The sequence below is a fragment of the Anomaloglossus baeobatrachus genome, chromosome 3, assembly GCF_048569485.1.
Source record: "Anomaloglossus baeobatrachus isolate aAnoBae1 chromosome 3, aAnoBae1.hap1, whole genome shotgun sequence".
NCBI lineage: Eukaryota > Metazoa > Chordata > Amphibia > Anura > Aromobatidae > Anomaloglossus > Anomaloglossus baeobatrachus.
In genome coordinates this window covers 331,511,325-331,537,951 of record NC_134355.1, presented here as the reverse complement: position 1 = coordinate 331,537,951, position 26,627 = coordinate 331,511,325, and the positions used below count along the sequence as shown (strand labels likewise).

General features: G+C 43.1%; 1 protein-coding gene across 2 annotated transcripts in view; it reads right to left on the bottom strand.

Moving 5' to 3' along the window:
• The window catches only part of PDSS2 (decaprenyl diphosphate synthase subunit 2), a 276,730-nt gene that overhangs the window by 44,890 nt on the left and 205,213 nt on the right, over positions 1–26,627 (bottom strand). For both annotated transcript variants that reach the window (XM_075338370.1, XM_075338371.1), the window contains exon 5: positions 5,017–5,091. In XM_075338370.1, coding sequence (XP_075194485.1) covers positions 5,017–5,091 — 75 coding nt within the window. The remainder of the gene's footprint in view (positions 1–5,016; positions 5,092–26,627) is intronic.

Sequence of the window (26,627 nt, the reverse complement as noted above, 5' to 3'; positions counted from 1 at the left end):
AGATGCAGGGGCAGTGGAGCGGCAGATGGGGAGAGAGCAGTGGCTGATAGGGAGAGTGGAGCGGCAGATGCAGGGGCGGTGGAGCGGCAGATGGGGAGAGAGCAGTACCTGATGGGGAGAGGGGAGCGGCAGATGCTGGGGCGGTGGAGCGGCAGATGCTGGGGCGGTGGAGCGGCAGATGCTGGGGCGGTGGAGCGGCAGATGCTGGGGCGGTGGAGCGGCAGATGCTGGGGCGGTGGAGCGGCAGATGGGGAGAGAGCAGTGGCTGATGGGGAGAGGGGAGCGGCAGATGCTGGGGCGGTCGAGCGGCAGATGCTGGGGCGGTGGAGCGGAAGATGCTGGGGCGGTGGAGCGGCAGATGCTGGGGCGGTGGAGCGGCAGATGGGGAGAGAGCAGTACCTGATGGGGAGAGGGGAGCGGCAGATGCTGGGGCGGTGGATCAGCAGATGCAGGGGCGGTGGATCGGCAGATGCAGGGGCGGTGGATCGGCAGATGCAGGGGCGGTGGAGCGGCAGATGCTGGGGCGGTGGAGCGGCAGATGGGGAGAGAGCAGTACTTGATGGGGAGAGGGGAGCGGCAGATGCTGGGGCGGTGGATCGGCAGATGCTGGGGCGGTGGATCGGCAGCTGCTGGGGCGGTGGATCGGCAGATGCTGGGGCGGTGGAGCGACAGATGGGGAGAGAGCAGTACCTGATGGGGAGAGGGGAGCGGCAGATGCTGGGGCGGTGGATCGGCAGATGCAGGGGCGGTGGAGCGGCAGATGGGGAGAGAGCAGTACCTGATGGGGAGAGGGGAGCGGCAGATGCTGGGGCGGTGGATCGGCAGATGCTGGGGCGGTGGATCGGCAGATGCTGGGGTGGTGGAGCGGCTGATGGGGAGAGTGCAGCGGCCGCCGTGACGCTCTCCTCCCGCTGCGCCACCCCCTGCATCTGACGCCGCTTGCTCTTACTGCTGAGTAGCGGCGTCACATGCAGGAGCGCAGCGGGAGAGCAGGGGGCGAAGCACATGGAGCAGGGCAGCGGTGGATCGGGGACTGTGACTCACAGATGGGCACCCGCAGGGATCGCTCTCCTCAGATTCCACGGAGGGAGACGCTGAGGAGAGCGATCTCCTACAGCGAGCTCACCCGGTCCCAGAGGCACGGTGCTGCTTGGAGAAATCGGTCACAAGGCCGATCTCTCCAATCAGAGCTGGGGGTGGGTGCAGTAAAGCTCACTGAGCTCCAGCCAATGGCCAGTGCTGCAGCAGCACTGACATAAAAAAAACAAAAAACTGAGCTGTGACAAAATGTTCAATAAACATGCAACATTACAAGCATGTGAATTGCAGCCTCAAGACTAGAAAAAAACCAAGGAGAAAATTGTAGAAAAAATACCCTGACTATAAATAAATAAATTGCAAGTGCTTAATAAACAGGGTACTTAGTATATACATTTTTGCAAAAAGGTAAGAAGCTGTCTCACCTCGTCACGGTGTACCCATCTGAGACAGTCCCTAACCTACTAAAGTTAAAAACATATTTTGTACCTGACTAATTTATTTATTTATAGTCAGGGTATTTTTTCTACTTTTTTCTACAATTTTCTCCTTGGTTTTTTTCTAGTCTTGAGGCTGCAATTCACATGCTTGTAATGTTGCATGTTTATTGAACATTTTGTCACAGCTCAGTTTTTTTTTTTTTTTTTGTCTGTTATCTTGCTTTAATGCAAGTTGGGGGTGCAGCCCTCCTGATACTGAGGCTGAACAATTACCTGCTTCTCACTTTTTGCTGTGTATTTAATCTGGGACCCAGCTAACCACTTTACCATCCATATTGAAGTTTTGACATGACACTAGTCAGGTACAAAATATGTTTTTAACTTTAGTAGGTTAGGGACTGTCTCAGATGGGTACACCGTGACGAGGTGAGACAGCTTCTTACCTTTTTGCAAAAATGTATATACTAAGTACCCTGTTTATTAAGCACTTGCAATTTATTTATTTATAGTCAGGGTATTTTTTCTACAATTTTCTCCTTGGTTTTTTTCTAGTCTTGAGGCTGCAATTCACATGCTTGTAATGTTGCATGTTTATTGAACATTTTGTCACAGCTCAGTTTTTTGTTTTTTTTTGTCTGTTATCTTGCTTTAATGCAAGTTGGGGGTGCAGCCCTCCTGATACTGAGGCTGAACAATTACCTGCTTCTCACTTTTTGCTGTGTATTTAATCTGGGACCCAGCTAACCACTTTACCATCCATATTGAAGTTTTGACATGACACTAGTCAGGTACAAAATATGTTTTTAACTTTAGTAGGTTAGGGACTGTCTCAGATGGGTACACCGTGACGAGGTGAGACAGCTTCTTACCTTTTTGCAAAAATGTATATACTAAGTACCCTGTTTATTAAGCACTTGCAATTTATTTATTTATAGTCAGGGTATTTTTTCTACAATTTTCTCCTTGGTTTTTTTCTAGTCTTGAGGCTGCAATTCACATGCTTGTAATGTTGCATGTTTATTGAACATTTTGTCACAGCTCAGTTTTTTGGTTTTTTTTGTCTGTTATCTTGCTTTAATGCAAGTTGGGGGTGCAGCCCTCCTGATACTGAGGCTGAACAATTACCTGCTTCTCACTTTTTGCTGTGTATTTAATCTGGGACCCAGCTAACCACTTTACCATCCATATTGAAGTTTTGACATGACACTAGTCAGGTACAAAATATGTTTTTAACTTTAGTAGGTTAGGGACTGTCTCAGATGGGTACACCGTGACGAGGTGAGACAGCTTCTTACCTTTTTGCAAAAATGTATATACTAAGTACCCTGTTTATTAAGCACTTGCAATTTATTTATTTATAGTCAGGGTATTTTTTCTACAATTTTCTCCTTGGTTTTTTTCTAGTCTTGAGGCTGCAATTCACATGCTTGTAATGTTGCATGTTTATTGAACATTTTGTCACAGCTCAGTTTTTTGTTTTTTTTTTTGTCTGTTATCTTGCTTTAATGCAAGTTGGGGGTGCAGCCCTCCTGATACTGAGGCTGAACAATTACCTGCTTCTCACTTTTTGCTGTGTATTTAATCTGGGACCCAGCTAACCACTTTACCATCCATATTGAAGTTTTGACATGACACTAGTCAGGTACAAAATATGTTTTTAACTTTAGTAGGTTAGGGACTGTCTCAGATGGGTACACCGTGACGAGGTGAGACAGCTTCTTACCTTTTTGCAAAAATGTATATACTAAGTACCCTGTTTATTAAGCACTTGCAATTTATTTATTTATAGTCAGGGTATTTTTTCTACAATTTTCTCCTTGGTTTTTTTCTAGTCTTGAGGCTGCAATTCACATGCTTGTAATGTTGCATGTTTATTGAACATTTTGTCACAGCTCAGTTTTTTGTTTTTTTTTGTCTGTTATCTTGCTTTAATGCAAGTTGGGGGTGCAGCCCTCCTGATACTGAGGCTGAACAATTACCTGCTTCTCACTTTTTGCTGTGTATTTAATCTGGGACCCAGCTAACCACTTTACCATCCATATTGAAGTTTTGACATGACACTAGTCAGGTACAAAATATGTTTTTAACTTTAGTAGGTTAGGGACTGTCTCAGATGGGTACACCGTGACGAGGTGAGACAGCTTCTTACCTTTTTGCAAAAATGTATATACTAAGTACCCTGTTTATTAAGCACTTGCAATTTATTTATTTATAGTCAGGGTATTTTTTCTACAATTTTCTCCTTGGTTTTTTTCTAGTCTTGAGGCTGCAATTCACATGCTTGTAATGTTGCATGTTTATTGAACATTTTGTCACAGCTCAGTTTTTTGTTTTTTTTTGTCTGTTATCTTGCTTTAATGCAAGTTGGGGGTGCAGCCCTCCTGATACTGAGGCTGAACAATTACCTGCTTCTCACTTTTTGCTGTGTATTTAATCTGGGACCCAGCTAACCACTTTACCATCCATATTGAAGTTTTGACATGACACTAGTCAGGTACAAAATATGTTTTTAACTTTAGTAGGTTAGGGACTGTCTCAGATGGGTACACCGTGACGAGGTGAGACAGCTTCTTACCTTTTTGCAAAAATGTATATACTAAGTACCCTGTTTATTAAGCACTTGCAATTTATTTATTTATAGTCAGGGTATTTTTTCTACAATTTTCTCCTTGGTTTTTTTCTAGTCTTGAGGCTGCAATTCACATGCTTGTAATGTTGCATGTTTATTGAACATTTTGTCACAGCTCAGTTTTTTGTTTTTTTTTGTCTGTTATCTTGCTTTAATGCAAGTTGGGGGTGCAGCCCTCCTGATACTGAGGCTGAACAATTACCTGCTTCTCACTTTTTGCTGTGTATTTAATCTGGGACCCAGCTAACCACTTTACCATCCATATTGAAGTTTTGACATGACACTAGTCAGGTACAAAATATGTTTTTAACTTTAGTAGGTTAGGGACTGTCTCAGATGGGTACACCGTGACGAGGTGAGACAGCTTCTTACCTTTTTGCAAAAATGTATATACTAAGTACCCTGTTTATTAAGCACTTGCAATTTATTTATTTATAGTCAGGGTATTTTTTCTACAATTTTCTCCTTGGTTTTTTTCTAGCAGCACTGACATAGCTGGATTTCAATGCTTCAGCCATTTTCAATGGCTGAAACATAACACTGGCTGTGATTGGCTGACGAACGCCGTTCAGCCAATCACAGCCTCCGTAGGTCCGGGAAGGAGACACCACCCCTCCTGAGGTCAGGTACAAGTCCTCTCCTTCCCGAATCTACAGTTTTTTAAAACCGATCGCGGTGCCCGGTGCTCCGGGGCCGCGATTTCGCCATGACGGATCTATCCGTCATGGGTCTTTAAGTACCAGGGCACCATGACGGCTAGATCCGTCAAAGGTCGTGAAGGGGTTAAAGAAAAACATACATTACAAAATACCGTTTTTTAATGTACTGCTTGCAATTTGATACCGGGAATTAAAAGGCAGAGTTGCACTGCACATACTGAACATACCTTACTGACAATTTCAGACTTACCTCTGGTAAATATGAATTTTCATAGTATATACCTTGCACCAGGTCACCAATTGCACTAGATACTAACTCTACAACCTGCAAAAGATAAATATGATGAGTTCATGAGAACAAATATAAAAATACATTGGTGTAGTAAGAACATGCATTGAAGAAATGGTATTACTGATAGTTTGAGCTAAGGATTAATTAATTAGTTCATTTTGGAGCTTTTGTTTGGTTTTGGACTTCATTTTTGATAATCTCATTTACAAACTACTTTCTAATACCAATGGGATGAGACTGTTTTTAAAAAAGATCTCACTATGTGCTATAATTTTTCTTCTGTATATAGTGAGTGTTAAATTAAAAACAAGTTAGTAATGTTGCTAACCCAAAGTTTGCTGCAGACTTTGATCAAAAGGCAACAAATGCCAAAAGGAGTCCTCCATGATTCTCATGAAGATAACCCCGTTATAGATGCATTTGGATGTCATACAGGGGAGTTACCACACTTCAGACGCCTCCTGTGTGAGCCAAAAGAGGAGCCCAATTGATGCTTCAGCAGACTTGGTTTGTCCATGTATTACTTGTATGGGCAAAAATCCATATGGATTCTGTACTATCAGATACCTTTCCAATGATAATGTTTGACCACCCACTTTTTCATGAGGTGATGACATCTGATCACTTGGTATTACAAAAACAGCGGTAATAGTTATGAAAACCACTTTAGGCTCCAATGTTATCAAATTATGTATTTAATTTAGGCACAGTATATTGATCTTTCTTTTCTTAAAAGGGTTCTCTGAGCATATCATATACAGTAAATGACCTGTCTTTAGGAAAGGTCCTCACTATCAGATCAATGGGGCCAATATGCAGCACCCCCTAGATTAGCTGTTAGTAGCTCTGGCAGTGACTGGATGTAAATTTCAAACATATCTGCATTGTAGAGCGAGCCTTAGGGGCACTTTGCACACTGCGACATCGCAGGTGCGATGTCGGTGGGGTCAAATTGAAAATGACGCACTTCCGGCATCGCATGCGACATCGCAGTGTGTAAAGGCTGGATGATACGATTAACGAGCGCAAAAGCGTCGTAATGGTATCATCGGTGCAGCGTCGGCGTAATCCATGATTACGCTGACGCGACGGTCCGATGTTGTTCCTCGCTCCTGCGGCATCACACATCGCTGTGTGTGAAGTCGCAGGAGCGAGGAACGTCTCCTACCGGCCTCACTGCGGCTTCCGTAGGATATGCGGAAGGAAGGAGGTGGGCAGGATGTTTACATCCTGCTCATCTCCGCCCCTCCGCTCTGATTGGCTGCCTGCCGTGTGACGTCGCAGTGACGCCGCACGACCCGCCCCCTTAACAAGGAGGCGGGTCGCCGGCCACAGGGACGTCGCACGGCAGGTGAGTGTGTGTGTGAAGCTGGCATAGCGATAACTTTCGCTACGCCAGCTATCACCACATATCGCTGCTGCGACGGGGGCGGGCACTATCGCACTCGGCATCGCAGCATCGGGCTGCGATGTCGTAGTGTGCAAAGCCCGCCTTAGTGTGTAGTGGTCTCTACCGAGGACTGAACATCAGTGACAGCTATAGTGTGAATAGAGCAGTGCAGTGTCTACAGTGGCTACATTCAGCCACCCCTACAGCTTATAACAGCTGATCAGTGGGGGTGCCGGGTATAAGACCTCTACCAATCTGATATTCATGAGCTATCCACATAATCAACATCATATCCCCTGTAACTACCTTGTGCAGAAACACACAAGCAAATATCCTTACACTAATCAGATCATTTTATTGTTTATAACCTCGTGCAATTTTACTAGTTTTCACACATACAGTACAAAGACAAAGTATAGTACATAATCCAGAGAAAAAGAAAAAAACAAACCCTTCATAGGAGGGACTGTAACTTTATAATTATCATAAATATTCCCCCATATCCCCTGGCTCAAGTACATAGAAAACCTCACATCAAATTCTTTATAGAGGCACAACAATAACTGAATATCCAAAGTATAACCACAACGACCGAGGCCTTTAGCCATGTGTAGGACTAGGTGGCACAACAGAAATCGCACCTAGGCCATAGTATAAAGGTATCACAAAAACACTTGTTATAAGCGCTTGTTAGTGGTGACAATACGTTATGGATCCATCAAAACGTATATTACGTGCAGTGCCTGGAGAGTCTACCACGGTACACATAGGTTTTCATATTTTTGTAAAGCATTTCATTTTTGGCATATTCTTCTTTCTAGGTACATGAGATTATTATTTTTTATTTCAATATCCATACCAATGGGGTTACGGGATCCAACCAATAAAAAGCTAATAAACTGCTTGCTCAGAGCAGAATACAAGATATGCAATGTGAGGCCTCGGTTACATCTGCACATGCAGTTTCGATGCGAGAGCATCGAAAGCAATATACTAATGATGCTTGGCTCCTGCTCTGCTGAGGGTCATGCGACTGTGATCCGATTTTGTGATTGGATCACAGCTGTGGACAAGGGGGGGGGTACTTTCTCCCTCCCCTCTGCGGCCTGTCTCTGCATACATTGCACTGCACTCGGATGACATGTGAGTGCAGTGCGATGTTTCACACGCTCCCACAGACTTGTATAAGGTATAAGTGTGTGTGAGCTGAGACTCACGGCCAAACGCAGCATACTGCGATTCATTTCTCATGCAGACATGGCATGAGAAATCAATCGGAGATGGACGCTGCCCATAGTTTTGCACTGGTAGGAGTGCAATATGATGTTTTATCGGATTGCACTGGTCTGTGTAAAACACAAGTGGAACCGAGCCCTGACAGTCGGAATCTGCACACTCAGGACAGAGTTATTTTATACTTTCGACTGATTACAAAAAACAAACCAAAATCCCTATACGAGATGTTAATAATTTTGGCTCAGATAGCACATTTCAAAAAGAATGTTTGATAACTTCTGAATCGCGTTTATTAAGAAATACAAAAAGACTTACAACTTTTATCGTTTTATGTGTAACTTTAATACAAATGTTTGACAGCCCAGCAGTTTAACAAATACACAAAAGCGTTAAGGAACATAATTATTTCTGTTCATGTGGGAAAAGGACAGTATACATAAGTGCTGATTGCAATAATAAAAATGCCTTCAGGCGTCTCCATCTGCTCTAATATGGTAGAGTTTGCTGCAGGGTGATCCCAGCCATCTGAAGATCATTTGCTGCCTTCTGCCATCTCTCTTAGTGGTAGAACAACATATATCCAGATCCAGTACGATGGCACTAATCTGACCCCATAACTAAAACCTAGCATAATCAAGATTTTACAAAAGGTAGATTACGTCACAACACAGAATCACTGAACTGGGAGAGGACTGTAGATATATAACAATATAATATTTCATTTTTCAATTTAGAAACAAGTGTGCATCATTATCATTACTAATTTTCATATTTTAACAAGAAATATTAAAGCAATTTATATAAACCTGTTAAATACTTATTTTATTTAATACAGGAGATAGTGACTAACAAAATCTACAATAAAACCTGTTCAATACCTAGTTTCCACTATGGCAGTGCTGCCGGGGCATTGGACACTAGCTGCCAGTTTTTACAGAATGCAAAGGATTGCTATGGACCCAGTCCTGTGATTAGGTTATCACTTGTGGGGGAACCTCCTAACTAAAAATAATTGTATCAGCCAGACAACCCTATCATATACAATCCTTGGCAAAAATTATGGAATCACCTGGCTCTGAGGATGTTCATTCAGTTGTTTACTTTTGTTTAAAAAAATCAGATCACAGACATGTCACAAAACTAAAGTCATTTCAAATGGCAACTTTCTGGCTTTAAGAAACACAAAAAAAATCATGAAAACATAATGTGCTAGCCAGTAACGGTTACTTTTCAAGACCAAACAGGGGGAAAAATTATGGATCACTCAATTATGAGGAAAAAATAATGGAATCACCCTGTAAATTTTAATTCCCAAAACTAATAGCGGGATCAAATAAGATCTGCTCATTAGTCTGCATCTAAAAAGGAGTGATCACACATTGGAGAGCTGTTGCACCAAGTGGACTGACGTGAACCATGGCTCCAACACGAGAGAGGTCAATTGAAACAAAGGAAAGGATTATCAAACTCTTAAAAGAGGGTAAATCATCACGCAATGTTGCAAAAGATGTTGGTTGTTCACAGTCAGCTTACATCTGGACTATATACAAACAACATGGGAAGGTTGTTAAAGGCAAACATACTGGTAGACCAAGGAAGACATCAAGGTGTCAAGACAGGAAACTTAAAGCAATATGTCTCCAAAACAGGAAATGCACAACAAAAAAAATGAGAAACGAATGGGAGGAAACTGGAGTTAATGTCTGTGACTGAACTGTAAGAAACCGCCTAAAGGATATGGGATTTACATACAGAAAAGATAAACAATAAAAAGAAGAGCCTGAAGAGAACAAGTACATTTCCACAGTCATTGATGATATGTGGCTGCATGTCAGGTAAATGCACTGGGGAGATGGCTGTCATTACATCTTCAATAAATGCCCAAGTTTACATTGAAATTGTGGACACTTTTTTTATTTCATCAATTGAAAGCATGTTTGGGGATGATAAAATCATTTATCAAGATGATAATGTATTCTGCCATAGAGAAAAACTTTGAAAACATTCCTTGAAAGAAGACACATAAGGTCAATGACATGGCCTGCAAATAGTCCGGATCTCAATCCAATTGAAAATCTTTGGTGGACGTTGAAGAAAATGGTCCTTAACAAGGTTCCAACCTGCAAAGCTGATCTGGCAACAGCAATCAGAGAAAGTTGGAGCCAGATTGAAGAAGAGCACTGTTTGTCACTCATTAAATCCATGCCTAAGAGACTGCAAGCTGTTATTGAAGCCAGAGGTGGTGTATAAATATACTAGTGATGTATTGGAGTGTTCTTTTGTTTGTTTGTTTTTCATGATTCCATACGTTTTTCCTCATAATTGAGTGATTCCATAATTTTTCCCCCTGTTTGGTCTTCAAAAATAACCGGTACTGGCTAGAACATTATCTTTTCATGATTTTCTTTTAGTGTTTCTTAAAGCCAAAAGGCTGCCATTTGAAATGACTTTAGTTTTGTGACATGTCTGTGATCTGCTTTTTTTTTTTTAAACAAAAGTAAACAACTGAATGAACATCCTCAGATCCAGTTGAGTCCATATTTTTTGCCAGGGGTTGTATATGACAGACTAACCATAGTAGGCTCTATGTTACATTTAAGTTTCACATCATTTATAGCTCTTTGTAATATAAAGAAAATAAAGTTGGATGTGTGTTTATGCTATTGACATCTCAGCTCTAATGTGGAAACCTGTAACCTGTCCAATTAATTATACAGTTAGGAAGTATTGAGGAGTACTCTGCAGCATCTTGTAGGATTTAAAGACCGTGCCCAAGGTGTATTTTGTGTATATGACTCTTCATTGAAAAACTATAATCTATAGAATTGGTCAAAATTTTGGACACACCTGGTCATGCGAAAGTTTCCATTCTAATCGTAATGTGCAAAATTCAACAGAATACATATGGAAACTAGGAGTAAAGAAACACATGTGAAACAAACCTGAATATGTGTTAAACCTTAAACTTCTAATCACCTGGAATGGCTTACAATGCACTGATATCCCTTGTCAAATTCATTTATGGAATCACTGGCCTTCAGAAACTTTTTATGACCATCATTAGTGTTTTGCTGAGACAGTGTTAGTATGCAGTGGCATAAACTGCCGAGACCTGTTCCATAACTGTTCAAAGCCAGAATATAGAAGGAACCACTTAACTAAGTAAAGAGAAACGACAAAGTCTGTCATTACGAGAGGAAGGTCAGATAAGATGTAAAATTGGTACGTATCCTTGAGTGTATTCATGAAAACCATAATTCGCTATGAACAAGTTGGATCTCACAGGACCTCTACCAGAAAGGAATATCAAGCATTATCTCTGATGCAGAGAATAAAAGTTATCAGTGCAGAGTTAATAGCCCATCCTGCATTATATCTCCCTTTCCAGTTCACGCTATACACAGCCCCATCCTGCAGTATATCACACTCCTCTCAGCCTTCTATATACACATACCCATACAACAATTTTTCACTTGTCTCAGCCCTATATATCTATTGCCATCCTACAGTACAGCTTTACTTTCAGCCCCATCCTGCTGTAAATTTTTCATTTTATCCCCTTTACATAAAGCTGCATCCTGCAGTATATCAATCCTTAGACCCTCTATACAGAGCCCCATCCTACAGTTTATTACTCCTACAAGCTTCCTATATACATCTCCATCCTGCAATATAGCTCTCCTTCCAGACCCTTTAGATGCAGGTTCATTCTGCCATATAACAATCCTCAGCCCCTCTATATACAGCCCCAATCTGCACTACATCACTCCTCTTAGCTACCAGCACACAGGCACACTTTTTCTTCCTGATATGATCTGTGTGCAATGTAATGAAGAAACCTCCACCCATTTTCTTCCTCTATCATAATGGAGCATCTCCATTATAGACATCTCATAGAAAAATGCTATATTGTCAGAAAGCCAGCTAAAGGAGACTACACTGTACATGAATGACCATGAGCACCAGAACTACAGTGGAATAGCTCTGATGGCTTGTGTCATTATCCACAGTGAAACGAGTACTGTATCAACATGGGCTGAAAGGCCACTCTGCAAGCAAGAAGCCATTACTGCAAAAGAAACATACAAAAGCCAGATTAATGTTTGCAAATGCACACAGGAGCTAAGACCTTAATTTTTGGAGACATGTCCTGTGGTCTGATGAAACTGAAATTGGACTGCTTGGTCATAATAACCATCGTTATGTTTGGAGGAAAAAGGGAGAAGCTTTGATAATAATAATAATAAGTTTTATTTCTATAGTGCCAACATATTCCGCAGCGCTTTACAATTAAGAGGGGACATGTACAGACAATATGAGACACTACAAAATAACAAAATGAAGATACCAGGAGGAGTGAGGGCCCTGCTCGTAAGCTTACAGTCTATGAGGAGATAGGGGAGGCACAAAAGGTGAATGGGGGGGAGAAAAGCTTGTCATATATGGTCCAGCCATCTATTTAATAGGGTATTCAAAAGCAGCTGCATGAACCCGTCGGTAAGAATTTATACAGATACAGGGGACGAGAACTGGAAGTAAATTTTTTGAAGGGCAGAAAGGGACTAGGTTAGATCAGGGCAGTGAGTTGATAGGCTAATCTAAAGAAATGCGTTTTTAGGGCCCGCTTAAAGGTGTGGATGTTGGGAATTAATCATATTTCTCTTGGCAGTGTGTTCCAGAGCATAGGCGCAGCTCGTGAGAAATCTTGAAGACGGGAGTGGGAGGTTCGAATTGTTGAGGATGTCAGTCTTAAGTCATTAGCAGAGCGGAGGGCACGGGTGGGGTGATAGACAAAGATGAGGGAGGAGATGTAGGGTGGTGCAGAACCGTGGAGAGCTTTGTAAGTTAGAGTGATGAGTTTATAATGGATTCTTTAGGCTTTGAAGCCTAAAAACCCCATCCCAACTGTGAAACAGGAGGGTGGCAGCATCATGTTGTGGGGTTGTTTTGCTGCAGGAGGGACTGGTGCACTTAACAAAATAGATGGCATCATGAGGAAAGAAGATTATATGGCAATACTGAAGGAACATTTCAAGGCATCAGCCAGGAACTTAAGGCTAGGTTCGCACACTGCGTCTTTTTGACGCTGCATTTTTGTGCGTTTTTGGCCGCTAAAAACGCACAAAAACGCACCTGCGTCGAAAAAACGCATCAAAAAACGCATGCGTTTTTGCCGCGATTTGGTGCGTTTTTGGCTGCATTTTGCTGCGTTTTTGATCTCTGCGTTTTACTGCGTTTTTCCAATGCATTGCATGGGGGGAAAACGCAGAAAAACGCAGGAAAGAACTGACATGTCCATTTTTTTTTTTTTAACTCAAAAACGCAGGTAAAAAAAACAGATGTGTGCGGACAGCAAAAATTAAAACTCATAGACTTTGCTGGGGAAGCAAAGTCCTGCAGTTTTGAGGCCAAAAACGCACCCGAAAAAGGCGCAAAAATGCCGCGAAAAATGCACTGTGCGCACATAGCCTTAAGCTTGGGCGAAAATGCGTTTTGCAAATGGACAATGACCTGAAGCATACTGCTAAACTGGTTACCAAGTGGCTTAAGGATAACAAATGCAAAGTTTTTGAGTGGCCATCGCAAAGTCCTTATCTCAATCCTATTGAAAATTTATGGGTAAAACTGAAAAGGCCAGTGCGAGCAAGGTGACCTACAACCATGGTTCAGTTACACCAGTTCTGTCAGGAGGAATGGGCCCAAATTCCTACCAACTATTACGAGAAGCTTGGGAAGTGTATGTAAACTTCTGATTTCAACTGTATGTGCAAATCGGGGCAGATTAAAAACATAGTTATATTGGCACTGGGAATAACCTTTTAAGTACAAGTTTCTCACTAAACATCATTACATATTACATCCACTGTGCTGATAAGAAAAAAATGTTTGCAAATTAAATATTGTTTTAAAAATATAATCCAGTGAAAATTTATTCCATTCTTTTGCAGAATATATCTCCACCTGGATTTCAAAGTGTACAGAAATGTGCAGGTTCATTTAATAAATCAAATGCAGTTTGTCACACATGCTTAACTAGCCCTATGCATGTTCATTACAGAGCAGCCAACAAAAATAGCTTTCAGTGAACGAACAGTGCCATTTAGGGTTTTCTATAGACCACACTCAAAACCCGGTGGTGTCATACAGACAATGTGAAGGCCCTTCAGATGATCATTTTTTTAGCTGAGATCAGCTGATAGTGCCTGTATTCGACTGACTTGCCTTAGGCCCCTTTCACATGTCAGTGATTCTGGTACGTTTGTGCTTTTTTTTAAACGTACCAGAATCACTGACATACGCAGACCCATTATAATGAATGGGTCTGCTCACACATCAGTGATTTTTCACTGCACGTGTCTCCGTGCGGCGTACCCGCGTGTGCGTGATTGCCGCACGGAGACATGTCCATTTTTTTCTGGCATCACTGATGTCCCACGGACCACGCAGTGGTGTGGTCCGTGAAACACGTGCCAGAAAAAAACGTGCTTCTAAAATAAAAAACATTTTTACTCACCCGGCTTCAGCCGCGCTCTGTGCAGCCTGTTCTCCCTGCTGCGTCTGAGCCTGCTGATTACTGTCGCGCATATTCATGATGCACGACACAGCCGACCCGGAAGCAGCTGCTGCGGGGGTCAGCGCTGGCCGGATGCTGCACTGCGGGAGCGATCAGCACCATGGAGAGCGGGAGCGGGCACAGGTGAGTTGATTTCTAAGTGCAATCACGGGCCACGGAGAATGGAGCCCGGATTGCACTTAGGCACACAGAGGGACATGTGCGTGTTTTACACGCCAGTGAAAAACGTCAGTGTTTTTCACTGACGTGTGAAACGGGCCTTACTGTGATAAAAAGAAATACTACTTTTTTGCAATACAAGATGTCTGAAACCTAAGGAATCCAAGAAATGAGGTCATAAAAAGTGATACAAGCATCCAGAGAAATATTTGACTAATAGGAGACATATTTCGCAACATTTTCTAGCCTTCCATTTTTCCAATAAAAAAACCCTGTATGAACAAATGGGGCAAATGTGGTGGGAACATAGTTTAAACGGATCTAGGCCATTAACGGGGATGTCTGCTTTCAGAAAAGTTTTTCCTATGATCTCTGCCAGTAGTAAGAAAACAAAAAAACTGTGGATTATTTACCTTACCCAGGTCCATCAATGAGTTTCTGCCACCGCTATTGTCAGCAGAGATATTGAGCTAATTTTCTGTATTCTGTGGTTGTGACATCAGCGCTGCAGACAACAACAGACCCAAGGAGCAGCCACGACTCAGGCCTGGAACCGGGCAGGCTAAGCAAAGAACAGTTTGTTATCTTACTGCTAACAGGACGTATAGGAACAAACTTTCCTGAAAAGAGACAAGTCATTTAAAGGGAACCTATCTCCGTGAAAATGTGGTTCAATCTGGAGGTACCATGTTATCACTGGCGGACGTAGACAAAAAAAGGCCCCGTGCAAGAATAATATATGGACCCTTTGCAGCCTAATAGCTCATCAAAATATACAAAGTTAGAAATTGTTGGTCTGGGCCTTGATTTTTATCTCATACAGTAAAGATCATAACTCAAGTAAGTTATTCTTGCAAATAGGTTATTCTAACATTTCCTTATGCTTTTTAGGGATTTTGGATCTAATGGGTGGTCCTATGTGTGATTGACAGCTTTCTTTCTATGCAAACTTATACAATCACTGATAGGACCTTCGGCTCTCTGTATACTCATTTTATTCTATGCCTGCTTTTGAGGTCCAAATGGGCCCCCCAATCTCTTGGACACCTGTGCGGCCGCACAGGCTGCACCAATGATATGTCCGGCTATGGATGTTATAGAGCAGAAGTTGCGTAAATTGATATATAGTTTTGTGAGAAAAGATTTAGTAGAACCTGTGCTTTAAACAGTTAAACATGCTTTTTGGGGATTTTGGGTCTAATGGGTGGTCCTATGAGTGATTGACAGCTTTCTTTGTATGCAAACTTATACAATCACTGATAGGACCCCCATTACACCAAAAATCTCAGAAAGAGAAGATGCTTAAATATTTTCTAACAAAATTATTTATCAATCTACTATCAATCTAATGCTGCTCTATAATATGATACCTGCAGATTGGACTACATTTTCCTTGTGACAGGTTCCCTTTAAGTGCATGGATAGGGATCATGCTATGCTCAATACTAAAAGTAGAGCTGTATGTAGATACGGTCTTGTAAATTATGTAATTTTTTGGGCCAGTGGATATTATTTTATATATCTGTTACACAGCAATAACGGATAAATTGGGTCTTTTGAGTTTAAACAGCAGTTATTGTTATCAGCAGAAGTATAATTTCCCTGTAGGAGGCGACATTCTGCACTGGCATAAATAAAAATAAGATTCACATCAGATTTGTGGTTGACTGTAAACGTAACGCACCGATTTCACACAAGTAGAGCTGCAGGCTCTCCCTTCAGCTGCTCTCAAACTTTTCGCTTCTTGAATGTTTAATTTCCTATGCATGCACTTCAGAGGACATCTGATCCTTCCTATAACTCTGCCTAGTTCTGATTGAATTAAGGGATTTTGTTTCAGTCTTTATCATTCTTGTAATTGAAGACATCAAGCTGAAGGATGTAGCCCTAAATAACCCTATACCTCTCAGTATCACAGTCTGTCTTTATTTGATAATAAAACTTCCTAAAGACCTATTGTGTTTCAGTTATTCTTTCCTGGCCCCTCGATTAACACATTCAGTACTGATAAGAGCTCACAGGAAGCCAAAACAGAAAATCACGTTTTACCCCAAAATAAAATATTAGCACTCGGAAGGGCTTTGAATGGCTGATTTCTTAAGACCCTAATCTTAAATGTTTAAAAGAGGAATAAAATAACAAATAAAGCAATACAGTAGTCTTTCCTTAATCATGATGATCTGTCATTTAGCCTACGCTATGCTCGCCTGCCCCAAAGACTTGTAATAGGATCTATTGGAAATATTGCTGTAACCGGAGCCCCGAAGAAACTAAAAGGACAATGTATCTACAGTGTTACCAGATGTGTTGAGTTATTTAACTGGGGAGCTGGGTAAAATGAGGTGCCTTTCATCCTCATCATTTTCCCAGATATTAGATAAGACCGGACTCCCTGTTGCATTTCGCCTATAGGTTTGCAACAAACTGAAATGAAATATCACTCCTCGTATTAGATTACAATGCACGCAAGAAGAATCCCCAGATTATTCCGACGGCTGAGACGTCATAGGGGTCAATCACTCAGAAGAAAATCTTATAGCTAGTAAAGGGGTCTAAGTCCTGAAGCTGGTACTGGTAATATGAAGAGGAATGTACAAAGTCCTGTTCTAAATGTCAAAGTGATAGAATGAACTTTTAACAATGCATCTAGCAGTGGAGATCCAGCCTTCTTCCTCCCTCTGCTGAAACATGAGCCACAGTACAGATTAGCTTTCTACTTCAAACAAACTATCCACCACCACAAGGTTAAATACATTCTGTGCAGTCTCAAAATATCATCAGAATCATCTCTGCTCCAAAGTGTGGCAAAAAATGGAAAAAATATCAATGCGGAATTCTTAGAAAGTCTAATATATTGTCATTTACAAAAAAAAGTCCATGATTGTAGTTGCAGCATCCTTTGCCATGGAACTATGTTTTTTTTACAGTAGTAATTTTTGTCTCCTTTTTTAATTCCACAGAAAAAAGTAAAAAAATGTTTTGGTTATCCTTTCCATTAATTTTAAGGGGGTTATTGCAGTATCAGGCTGCACCATTAAAAAGAAAACATTGGAAACCTGATTAGTTGAAAACAGAAGTCATATAGAAACTACCAGATAATATTTTAGATTTTTTTATTTTTTTTTACAATTTTCATATTGCTCAGTCTGTGCAACTCTTGTCCATATCTGGTGGTGCCGCTGCTTTTGACTTACCGTATTTTTTCGTTTTATAAGATGCACCCCAAATTTGAACGAGTAAAATAGGAAAAAAAAATATTTTTAATGTTAAAATGAGGGTCCATCTTATAATCCTAGTACCATACAGTCCCTGACAGAAGTTCTTTCGCTTATCCATGTTATGTAAATAAAAGCTTATAACCTGACTTTAAATTCATCCATTGGTTTCATAAATTACTCTTTTGAAAGCTGAAACCCTCCCAAATTTGGTTTAGGTTATGAAAATAAAGTTGCTGCAAAGCTGAAATATTGATCATTTAATGAACACAGAAAGGTCAGATTTTGGCAAGACAAAAGTTTTGTCACCTTGTCATATAATGCACCCAATCCTAGTTTACATCCTCACCTGTGCTCACTAAATGATCGGTTAATTAGTGAGTGTGTATAAAAAGAAACCCAGCACCCCAGACCTTCACTTGAACTGCAACTTGACATCTGACAACATGCCAGTGTGCGGGAGCGGAAGGTTGGAGATACTGCAGGCTCGAGGGGTGTAGCGGCAGCGAGTGCCATTGATTTACAGTCGTACTGCGGGCTCCACTGAGTCGCCAGCCGTTGATGTAATGGACTTCAAGAAAATGGCCGCGGAGGTTGCGTGTACGCAGATTGGCTTCCGTGGCCATTTTCTTGAAGTCCATTGCGTCAACAGCCGACAATTCAAAGCAGCCCACAGATCAATGGCGCCTGCCACGACACCCCACAAGCCCGCAGTATCACTGACCCCCCGCTGCTCCACACTGACCCTCTTGAGCCGCGACTCCCGATCCCCATATAAGTCTATGGGGATCAGAAACTGGAGATTAAAAATGTTGGTTATTTACCAAAGTTCTGTCACGGCGGTAAGCTGCATCCTAGTATTCACTTCCAGAGCAGCTAATTAACATTCATTGAATATGCACTGCTTTCCCTGCCCACTAGTGCTTGTGATTGGTTGCAGGGCAGCAGCGCCCCCACACTGAGTGGCAGGGTGTCCTGCTGACTGCTTCCATTCACAGATGCTATGCACATCTAAATCGTAGGCCGGAGTCACACTGGCATATGGGAACTGATGCGACAGTGTCAGATGCAATATGCTAATGATCCTCGGCTTCCGATCTGCTACGAGCATGGTCCGAGTGTCATGTGACTTTGATACGATCGGAACACAGCTGCGGAGGAGAGGTAGGGATCATCCCCCCATCTCCTCCACTGTCAGCCTGTGAGTATAACACACTGCACTTGAATGTCATCTGACTGCAACCCGATGTTTCTCTCGCACCCATAGACTTGTATGGGTGCGAGTGATAGGAGACACCCCCCATCACTAATCTGTAAGTGAAAGTAAATAAACACAAACACCAAAAAATCTTTTATTTGGCATAAAATACAGAAAACACCCTCTTTCACCACTTTCACCACTACGGCAATTGAGCTCTGCTACATCTGAGTCAGTGCATGGCCATAAAGCATGACTGCCTGCTGTGACTGCAGACAAATAATATAGAGATAGACCTGGCTCACTCAACGTGGGGGTGCTCTGGAATAATAAGTCCAATATAACAAAAGAATATATCCGGCACACCACTATGCAAAAGAGGAATCTTGGAATTGGTTTGAAAAAAACATGGATTTATTGTGTATGTACAGGAAAGTCCGTCCAACGTTTCGATCCAAAAGGATCTTTCACAGGGACAATGGGACTAGTGTGAAAAAACACAAAACATACATAGAAGTAGCCCCTTCACGACCGCGGGCAGTAAAATTACGTCCTATTTTAACGTGACTTAACGACCAGGGACGTAATTTTACTGCCTAAACTTCATTTGATTGCCGTGGCCATAGCAACGGCTTTCAAATGATGTCCCCTGCTGTTTCTTACAGCAGGGGACCTTTGCTTGACCCCAGGGGGGGCGGCATCGCCACCCCCTATCGACGATCGATGTGATTGGCTGTTCAAATCTGAACCGCCAACCACATCGATCGCACTAATTTCGGCAAAAATAATGCCCGAATTAGTGCGATCCTGTGAGATCCAGCTATGAGATGCCGCAGCTGCTGCAGCATATCATAGGTGGACCTCAAACATGCCGCCCCCAGCCCCTGCAGCACTGATTGGAGCGATCGTGCTATGACGCGCAATCGCTCCAATCAGTGTGCAGTGGGGCGGTCTGATCTGCCGGTGGCCGCCCTCCCCAGGCCTGTGCTGCTCTGGGGACCCTCCCCCAACATGGCTGCAGCGTGGAGTGGCTGGTACTTTTGGTACCACGCCACTGCTGCTGCCGCCGCAGACGCCGCCTCTGCTGTCACCGCGCCAGCTCCAAAGGTAAGTATTGCGCTCCGGCGATGGCCCCTGCGCGCTCCCGTGAAGGCCCCTGCGCGCTCCCGTGAAGGCCCCTGCCCGTGCCCCCCCCCGATCTGCCCCCCTACGCCCCGATCTGCCCCCCTACGCCCCGATCTGCCCCCCCCGGCATCCCGATCTGCTACCATCGCTGCTGCTGCAAAGTGAGTACTGTGCTCACTTTGCAGCCCGTGCGCGCTCCCGTGGTGCCCCTGCGCGCTGCCGTGATAGCCCCTGCCGTGCCCCCCCCGCGATCTGCTCCCCCCAACCCCCCCCCCCCCCCGACATCCCGATCCGCTCCCCCTGCGATCTGACTGCCTCCCCCATTATTTCTATTCTGCTTCTGCAGCTCCCTCTCCGGTCTCCCCCTCTGCTCTCCCCCCCTCTCCCTCTGCTCTCCCCCCCTCCCCCTCTGCTCTCCCCCTCTGCTCTCCCCCCTCCCCCTCTGCTCTCACCCCCCCCCCCCTCTGCTCTCACCCCCCCCTCTCCCCCTCTGCTCTCCCCCGACGTCCTCTTACCTGTCTTCACCGGCCTGATCACATCTGCGTCCATCGCTGGGTCCTTCCTGGGCATTCTGCTGATCTGCCTGCTGCTCCTGTAAAGCTGTCCATCTCTCTGCCATCTGTTCCTCTGCAGCTCTTCTGGTCAGTGATCCTCCTGCTAGTCCTCTGGGTACTGTGAGTATAACTTTTTTTTTTTTTTTCCGTATCCCCTGTCCATTTTTACACCTCATCCGTCCGTGCGTCCCGCCAAGCGCTGATCAGGGATGCAGATAACGGATCGGCATCCCTGCTCAATTTTTGGCGTGACTTTTTTTTTCCGTATCCCCGACGCTTTTTGTATCGCATCCGTCCGTGCGTCCCGCCGAGCGCAGATCAGGGATGCAGATAACGGATCGGCATCCCTGCTCAATTTTTGGCGTGACTTTTTTTTCCGTATCCCCGACGCTTTTTGTATCGCATCCGTCCGTGCGTCCCGCCGAGCGCTGATTAGGGATGCAGATAACGGATCGGCATCCCTGCTCAATTTTTGGCGTGACTTTTTTCCGTATCCCCGACGCTTTTTGTATCGCGTCCGTCCGTGCGTCCCGCCGAGCGCTGATTAGGGATGCAGATAACAGATCGGCATCCCTGCTCAATTTTTGGCGTGACTTTTTTCCGTATTCGCGACGCTTTTTGTATCGCATCCGTCCGTGCGTCCCGCCGAGCGCAGATCAGGGATGCAGATAACGGACCGGCATCCCTGCTCAATTTTTGGCGTGACTTTTTTTTTCCGTATCCCCGACGCTTTTTGTATCGCATCCGTCCGTGCGTCCCGCCGAGCGCTGATTAGGGATGCAGATAACGGATCGGCATCCCTGCTCAATTTTTGGCGTGACTTTTTTCCGTATTTGCGACGCTTTTTGTATCGCATCCGTCCGTGCGTCCCGCCAAACGCTGATCAGGGATGCACATAACGTATCTGCATCCATGGTCAATTTTTGGCGTGACTTTTTTTTTTTACGTATCCCCGACGCTTTTTTTTATCGCATCCTACCGTGCGTCCTGCAGCGGCCGATCAGTGCACTGCGTTTGAAAAGTCAAATGGCGCTCCTTCTCTTCTGAGCCCCGCCATGCGCTCAAACAATTACTTTCCACCACATATGAGGTATCTGCGTACTCAGGAGAAAATGCACAATACATTTTATGGTGCATTTTTTCCTGTTACCCTTGTGAAAAAAAAAGCTACCTAGTTGAAGCAACCATTTTGTGGTAAAAAAAAAAAAAATTCTTTTCACGGCTCAACGCTATAAACTTCTGTGAAGCCCCCAGGTGTTCAAAGTGCTCACCAAACATCTAGAAAAAATATTTGAGGGCTCTAGTTTCCAAAATGGTGTCACTTGTGGGGGAGCTCCACTGTTTAGGCACCATAGGGGGTCTCCAAACGTGACATGGCGTCCGCTAATGATTCCAACCAATTTTGCTGTCAAATGGCGCTCCTTCTCTTCTTAGCCCCGCCATGCGCCCAAACAATTACTTTCCACCACATATGAGGTATCTGCGTACTCAGGAGAAAATGCACAATACATTTTATGGTGCATTTTTTCCTGATAGCCTTGTGAAAAAAAAAGCTACCTAGTTGAAGCAACCGTTTTGTGGTAAAAAATTTTTTTTTTCTTTTCACGGCTCAACGCTATAAACTTCTGTGAAGCCCCCAGGTGTTCAAAGTGCTCACCAAACATCTAGAAAAATTATTTGAGGGCTCTAGTTTCCAAAATGGTGTCACTTGTGGGGGAGCTCCACTGTTTAGGCACCATAGGGGGTCTCCAAACGTGACATGGTGTCCGCTAATGATTCCAACCAATTTTGCTGTCAAATGGCGCTCCTTTTCTTCTGAGCCCCGCCATGCGCCCAAACAATTACTTTCCACCACATATGAGGTATCTGCGTACTCAGGAGAAAATGCACAATACATTTTATGGTGCATTTTTTCCTGTTACCCTTGTGAAAAAAAAAGCTACCTAGTTGAAGCAACCGTTTTGTGGTAAAAAAAATTTTTTTTCTTTTCACGGCTCAACGCTATAAACTTTTGTGAAGCCCCCAGGGGTTCAAAGTGCTCACCAAACATCTAGAAAAATTATTTGAGGCCTCTAGTTTCCAAAATGGGGTCACTTGTGGGGGAGCTCCATTGTTTAGGCACCTCAGGGGGTCTTCAAACCCGACATGGCGTCCGCTAACAGGTGCAGCTAATTTTGCACTCAAAAATTCAAATGGCGCTCCTTGTTTTCCGAGCACTGCTGTGTGTCCAAACATTTGATTTCCACCACATATGAGGTATCTGCGTACTCAGGAGAAAATGCACAATACATTTTATGGTGCATTTTTTCCTGTTACCCTTGTGAAAAAAAAAGCTACCTAGTTGAAGCAACCGTTTTGTGGTAAAAAAAATTTTTTTTCTTTTCACGGCTCAACGCTATAAACTTTTGTGAAGCCCCCAGGGGTTCAAAGTGCTCACCAAACATCTAGAAAAATTATTTGAGGCCTCTAGTTTCCAAAATGGGGTCACTTGTGGGGGAGCTCCATTGTTTAGGCACCTCAGGGGGTCTTCAAACCCGACATGGCGTCCGCTAACAGGTGCAGCTAATTTTGCACTCAAAAATTCAAATGGCGCTCCTTGCCTTCCGAGCACTGCTGTGTGTCCAAACATTTGATTTCCACCACATATGAGGTATCTGCGTACTCAGGAGAAAATGCACAATACATTTTATGGTGCATTTTTTCCTGTTACCCTTGTGAAAAAAAAAGCTACCTAGTTGAAGCAACCGTTTTGTGGTAAAAAAATTTTTTTTTCTTTTCACGGCTCAACGCTATAAACTTTTGTGAAGCCCCCAGGGGTTCAAAGTGCTCACCAAACATCTAGAAAAATTATTTGAGGCCTCTAGTTTCCAAAATGGGGTCACTTGTGGGGGAGCTCCATTGTTTAGGCACCTCAGGGGGTCTTCAAACCCGACATGGCGTCCGCTAACAGGTGCAGCTAATTTTGCACTCAAAAATTCAAATGGCGCTCCTTGCCTTCCGAGCACTGCTGTGTGTCCAAACATTTGATTTCCACCACATATGAGGTATCTGCGTACTCAGGAGAAAATGCACAATACATTTTATGGTGCATTTTTTCCTGTTACCCTTGTGAAAAAAAAAGCTACCTAGTTGAAGCAACCGTTTTGTGGTAAAAAAATTTTTTTTTCTTTTCACGGCTCAACGCTATAAACTTTTGTGAAGCCCCCAGGGGTTCAAAGTGCTCACCAAACATCTAGAAAAATTATTTGAGGCCTCTAGTTTCCAAAATGGGGTCACTTATGGGGGAGCTCCATTGTTTAGGCACCTCAGGGGGTCTTCAAACCCGACATGGCGTCCGCTAATGAGTGCAGCTAATTTTGCGTTCAAAAATTCAAATGGCGCTCCTTCCCTTCCGAGCTCTGCCGTGCGCCCAAACAATTGATTTTTACCACATATGGGGTATCAGCGTACTCAGGAGAACATGCACAATAAATTGTATTGTGTACTTTCTCTTTTCTCCCTTGTAAAAATGAAAATTTTATGGCTAAAGTAACATTTTTGTGTTAAAAAGTAAAATTTTCATTTTTTCCTTCCACATTGCTTTGGTTCCTGTGAAGCACCTAAAGGGTTAATAATCTTATTGGATGTGGTTTTGAGCAGTGTGAGGGGTGTAGTTTTTAGAATGGGGTCACTTTTGGGTATTTTCTGTCACCTCGGCCTCTCAAAGTCACTTCAAATGTGATGTGGTCCCTAAAAAAATTATTTTGTAAATTTTGTTGGAAAAATGAGAATTTGCTGATGACCTTTGACCCCTTCTAACTTCCTAACGGAAAAAAAATTTGTTTCGAAAATTGCGCTGATGTAAAGTAGACAAGTGGGAAAGTTTATTTAGTAACTATTTTGTGTGACGTATCTCTCAGATTTATGGGCATAAATTTTCAAAGTTTGAAATTTGCGAAATTTTCAAAATTTTCGCCAAATTTCCTAAATTTTCACAAATAAACGCAAAAAATATCGGCCTAAATTTACCACTGACATGAAGTACAATATGTCACGAAAAAACAATGTCAGAATCGCCAGGATCCGTTGAAGCGTTCCAGAGTTATAACCTGTCAAAGTGACACTGGTCAGAATTGCAAAAAATGGCCCGGTCATTAGGGTGTTTTAGTGGCCGGGGGTGAAGGGGTTAAAAAACAGAAACAAAATATCATCAGTGGTACACTGTAGTGATTATATTACAGACATCATGAAAACAGCAGATACTGCAGTGACAAAAATAACAATATGAACATTTAAATCCATAGATTTCATAGGCACCAACTGATGAAACATGTAGATCTCCATTAAGACATAAAATAAATGACAATCTGTTGAAACATGAAAGAATTCGTTAGAGAAGTGACCATACATAAAAATAAGACACGTACCCTGAAGTATACAAGGGTTGTCAAATCATATCAGTGCAGGAGGCCATCAAAGTGTACCAGAAGGATGCGTAAGCGGTCTATGAAAAGGTAGATGAGGAAATGAGATGATGGTTTGAATAAAAAAAGTCTGATTACACAAGTCAAACAGGAGAAAGGGAACATACCTCAGTATTTCTATTAAGTGATATAGTGCTAGGGGAGTGTCCAACAAGAACGTGTCGTGGTCTTGTGTATAGCAGGGAAAAATCCTAAAGGGGATACATAGGAAAAAAGAGAGAGAGAAGTGAGGGGTAATCTTATGGTCCTACTTATAGAAAAACAGTTCTTTTTTACAGAGGTCTTTTGTATGAAAGTGTAATGGGGCATATATGTATCAACCTACCGGATCAATGGAACCAATAAATGTTAGTCACACAATGTCGGATGGGGAAACCGATCATGCCACTGACTGGGTCACATTAATGTAATTCCTTTATATAACGTGATCTGTATAGGCAATAAAATGTACAATGTGAGTAACAAAGGAGGAAGAAAGAAGCAGAAGAGAACAAGGTAAGAGGGTGAACGTACCGGAGAAGGGGAAACCTTGCTGGTAAATAGGGCATTAATATTAAGCGTGGAGTGGCACTATGACGGTCACTAAGATGAGAACAAATAATAGGTAGTATATGTTACATGACCCTATATCTCAATAAATGTTAGTGACAAGAACAATTGGGAGTACGTAATTCTCCTGTACCTGTTAAGTGCGTATCACTGGGTATATGGCTGGTTTGTAGGTAATGGTTTTTATTGGAAAGACATATACCAGTTCCCTACAGAAGAGGGATCCAATTTGTCTGAGGGGAATTCCCTTACAGCAAGCAGAGCAGGAATGCTGGATTAAGGAGAAAAAAAGGGGGGAGACCTGTAAATACTATACACTTATCCCACTGGTGCATATAGGACAAAAAGAAGTGTAAAGCAGAAATAGTATACCTTCCAGAGAGGAGGAATGGCAGTGCTGCCGGCTGAGAATGGGTAAACGGAAGCCTGCAACTAAGGTAATGTAATTATGATTAGCAAGCAAACAAGCATGAAGAGATAAGCATAAAGAAACGAAAAAGGAGAAACAAAATCCCCATGTGGTGCCATTGTTACTGTACCTGCGTTGGTGGGAAAGTGGATCTCCAGTGATGGCGTCAGCACTGTATGTGCACCTCTGAGGGATCTTTATACACCTCTGTATTAGGACGCTGCGTCCACTTCCTGTATCGGAGTGGAACGCAGCGTGGAGTATGGAGCGCACGCCTGCGCATGCGCATTGGTCTCGTAACCCGCGCATGCGCAGAGCGAATGTGAAACAGTGGTAGCCAATAGCAAGCACCTAACATACCATCACAACGCCACACCTCCTTCATTTAGAGACAAACACTGTTTCACATTCGCTCTGCGCATGCGCGGGTTACGAGACCAATGCGCATGCGCAGGCGTGCGCTCCATACTCCACGCTGCGTTCCACTCCGATACAGGAAGTGGACGCAGCGTCCTAATACAGAGGTGTATAAAGATCCCTCAGAGGTGCACATACAGTGCTGACGCCATCACTGGAGATCCACTTTCCCACCAACGCAGGTACAGTAACAATGGCACCACATGGGGATTTTGTTTCTCCTTTTTCGTTTCTTTATGCTTATCTCTTCATGCTTGTTTGCTTGCTAATCATAATTACA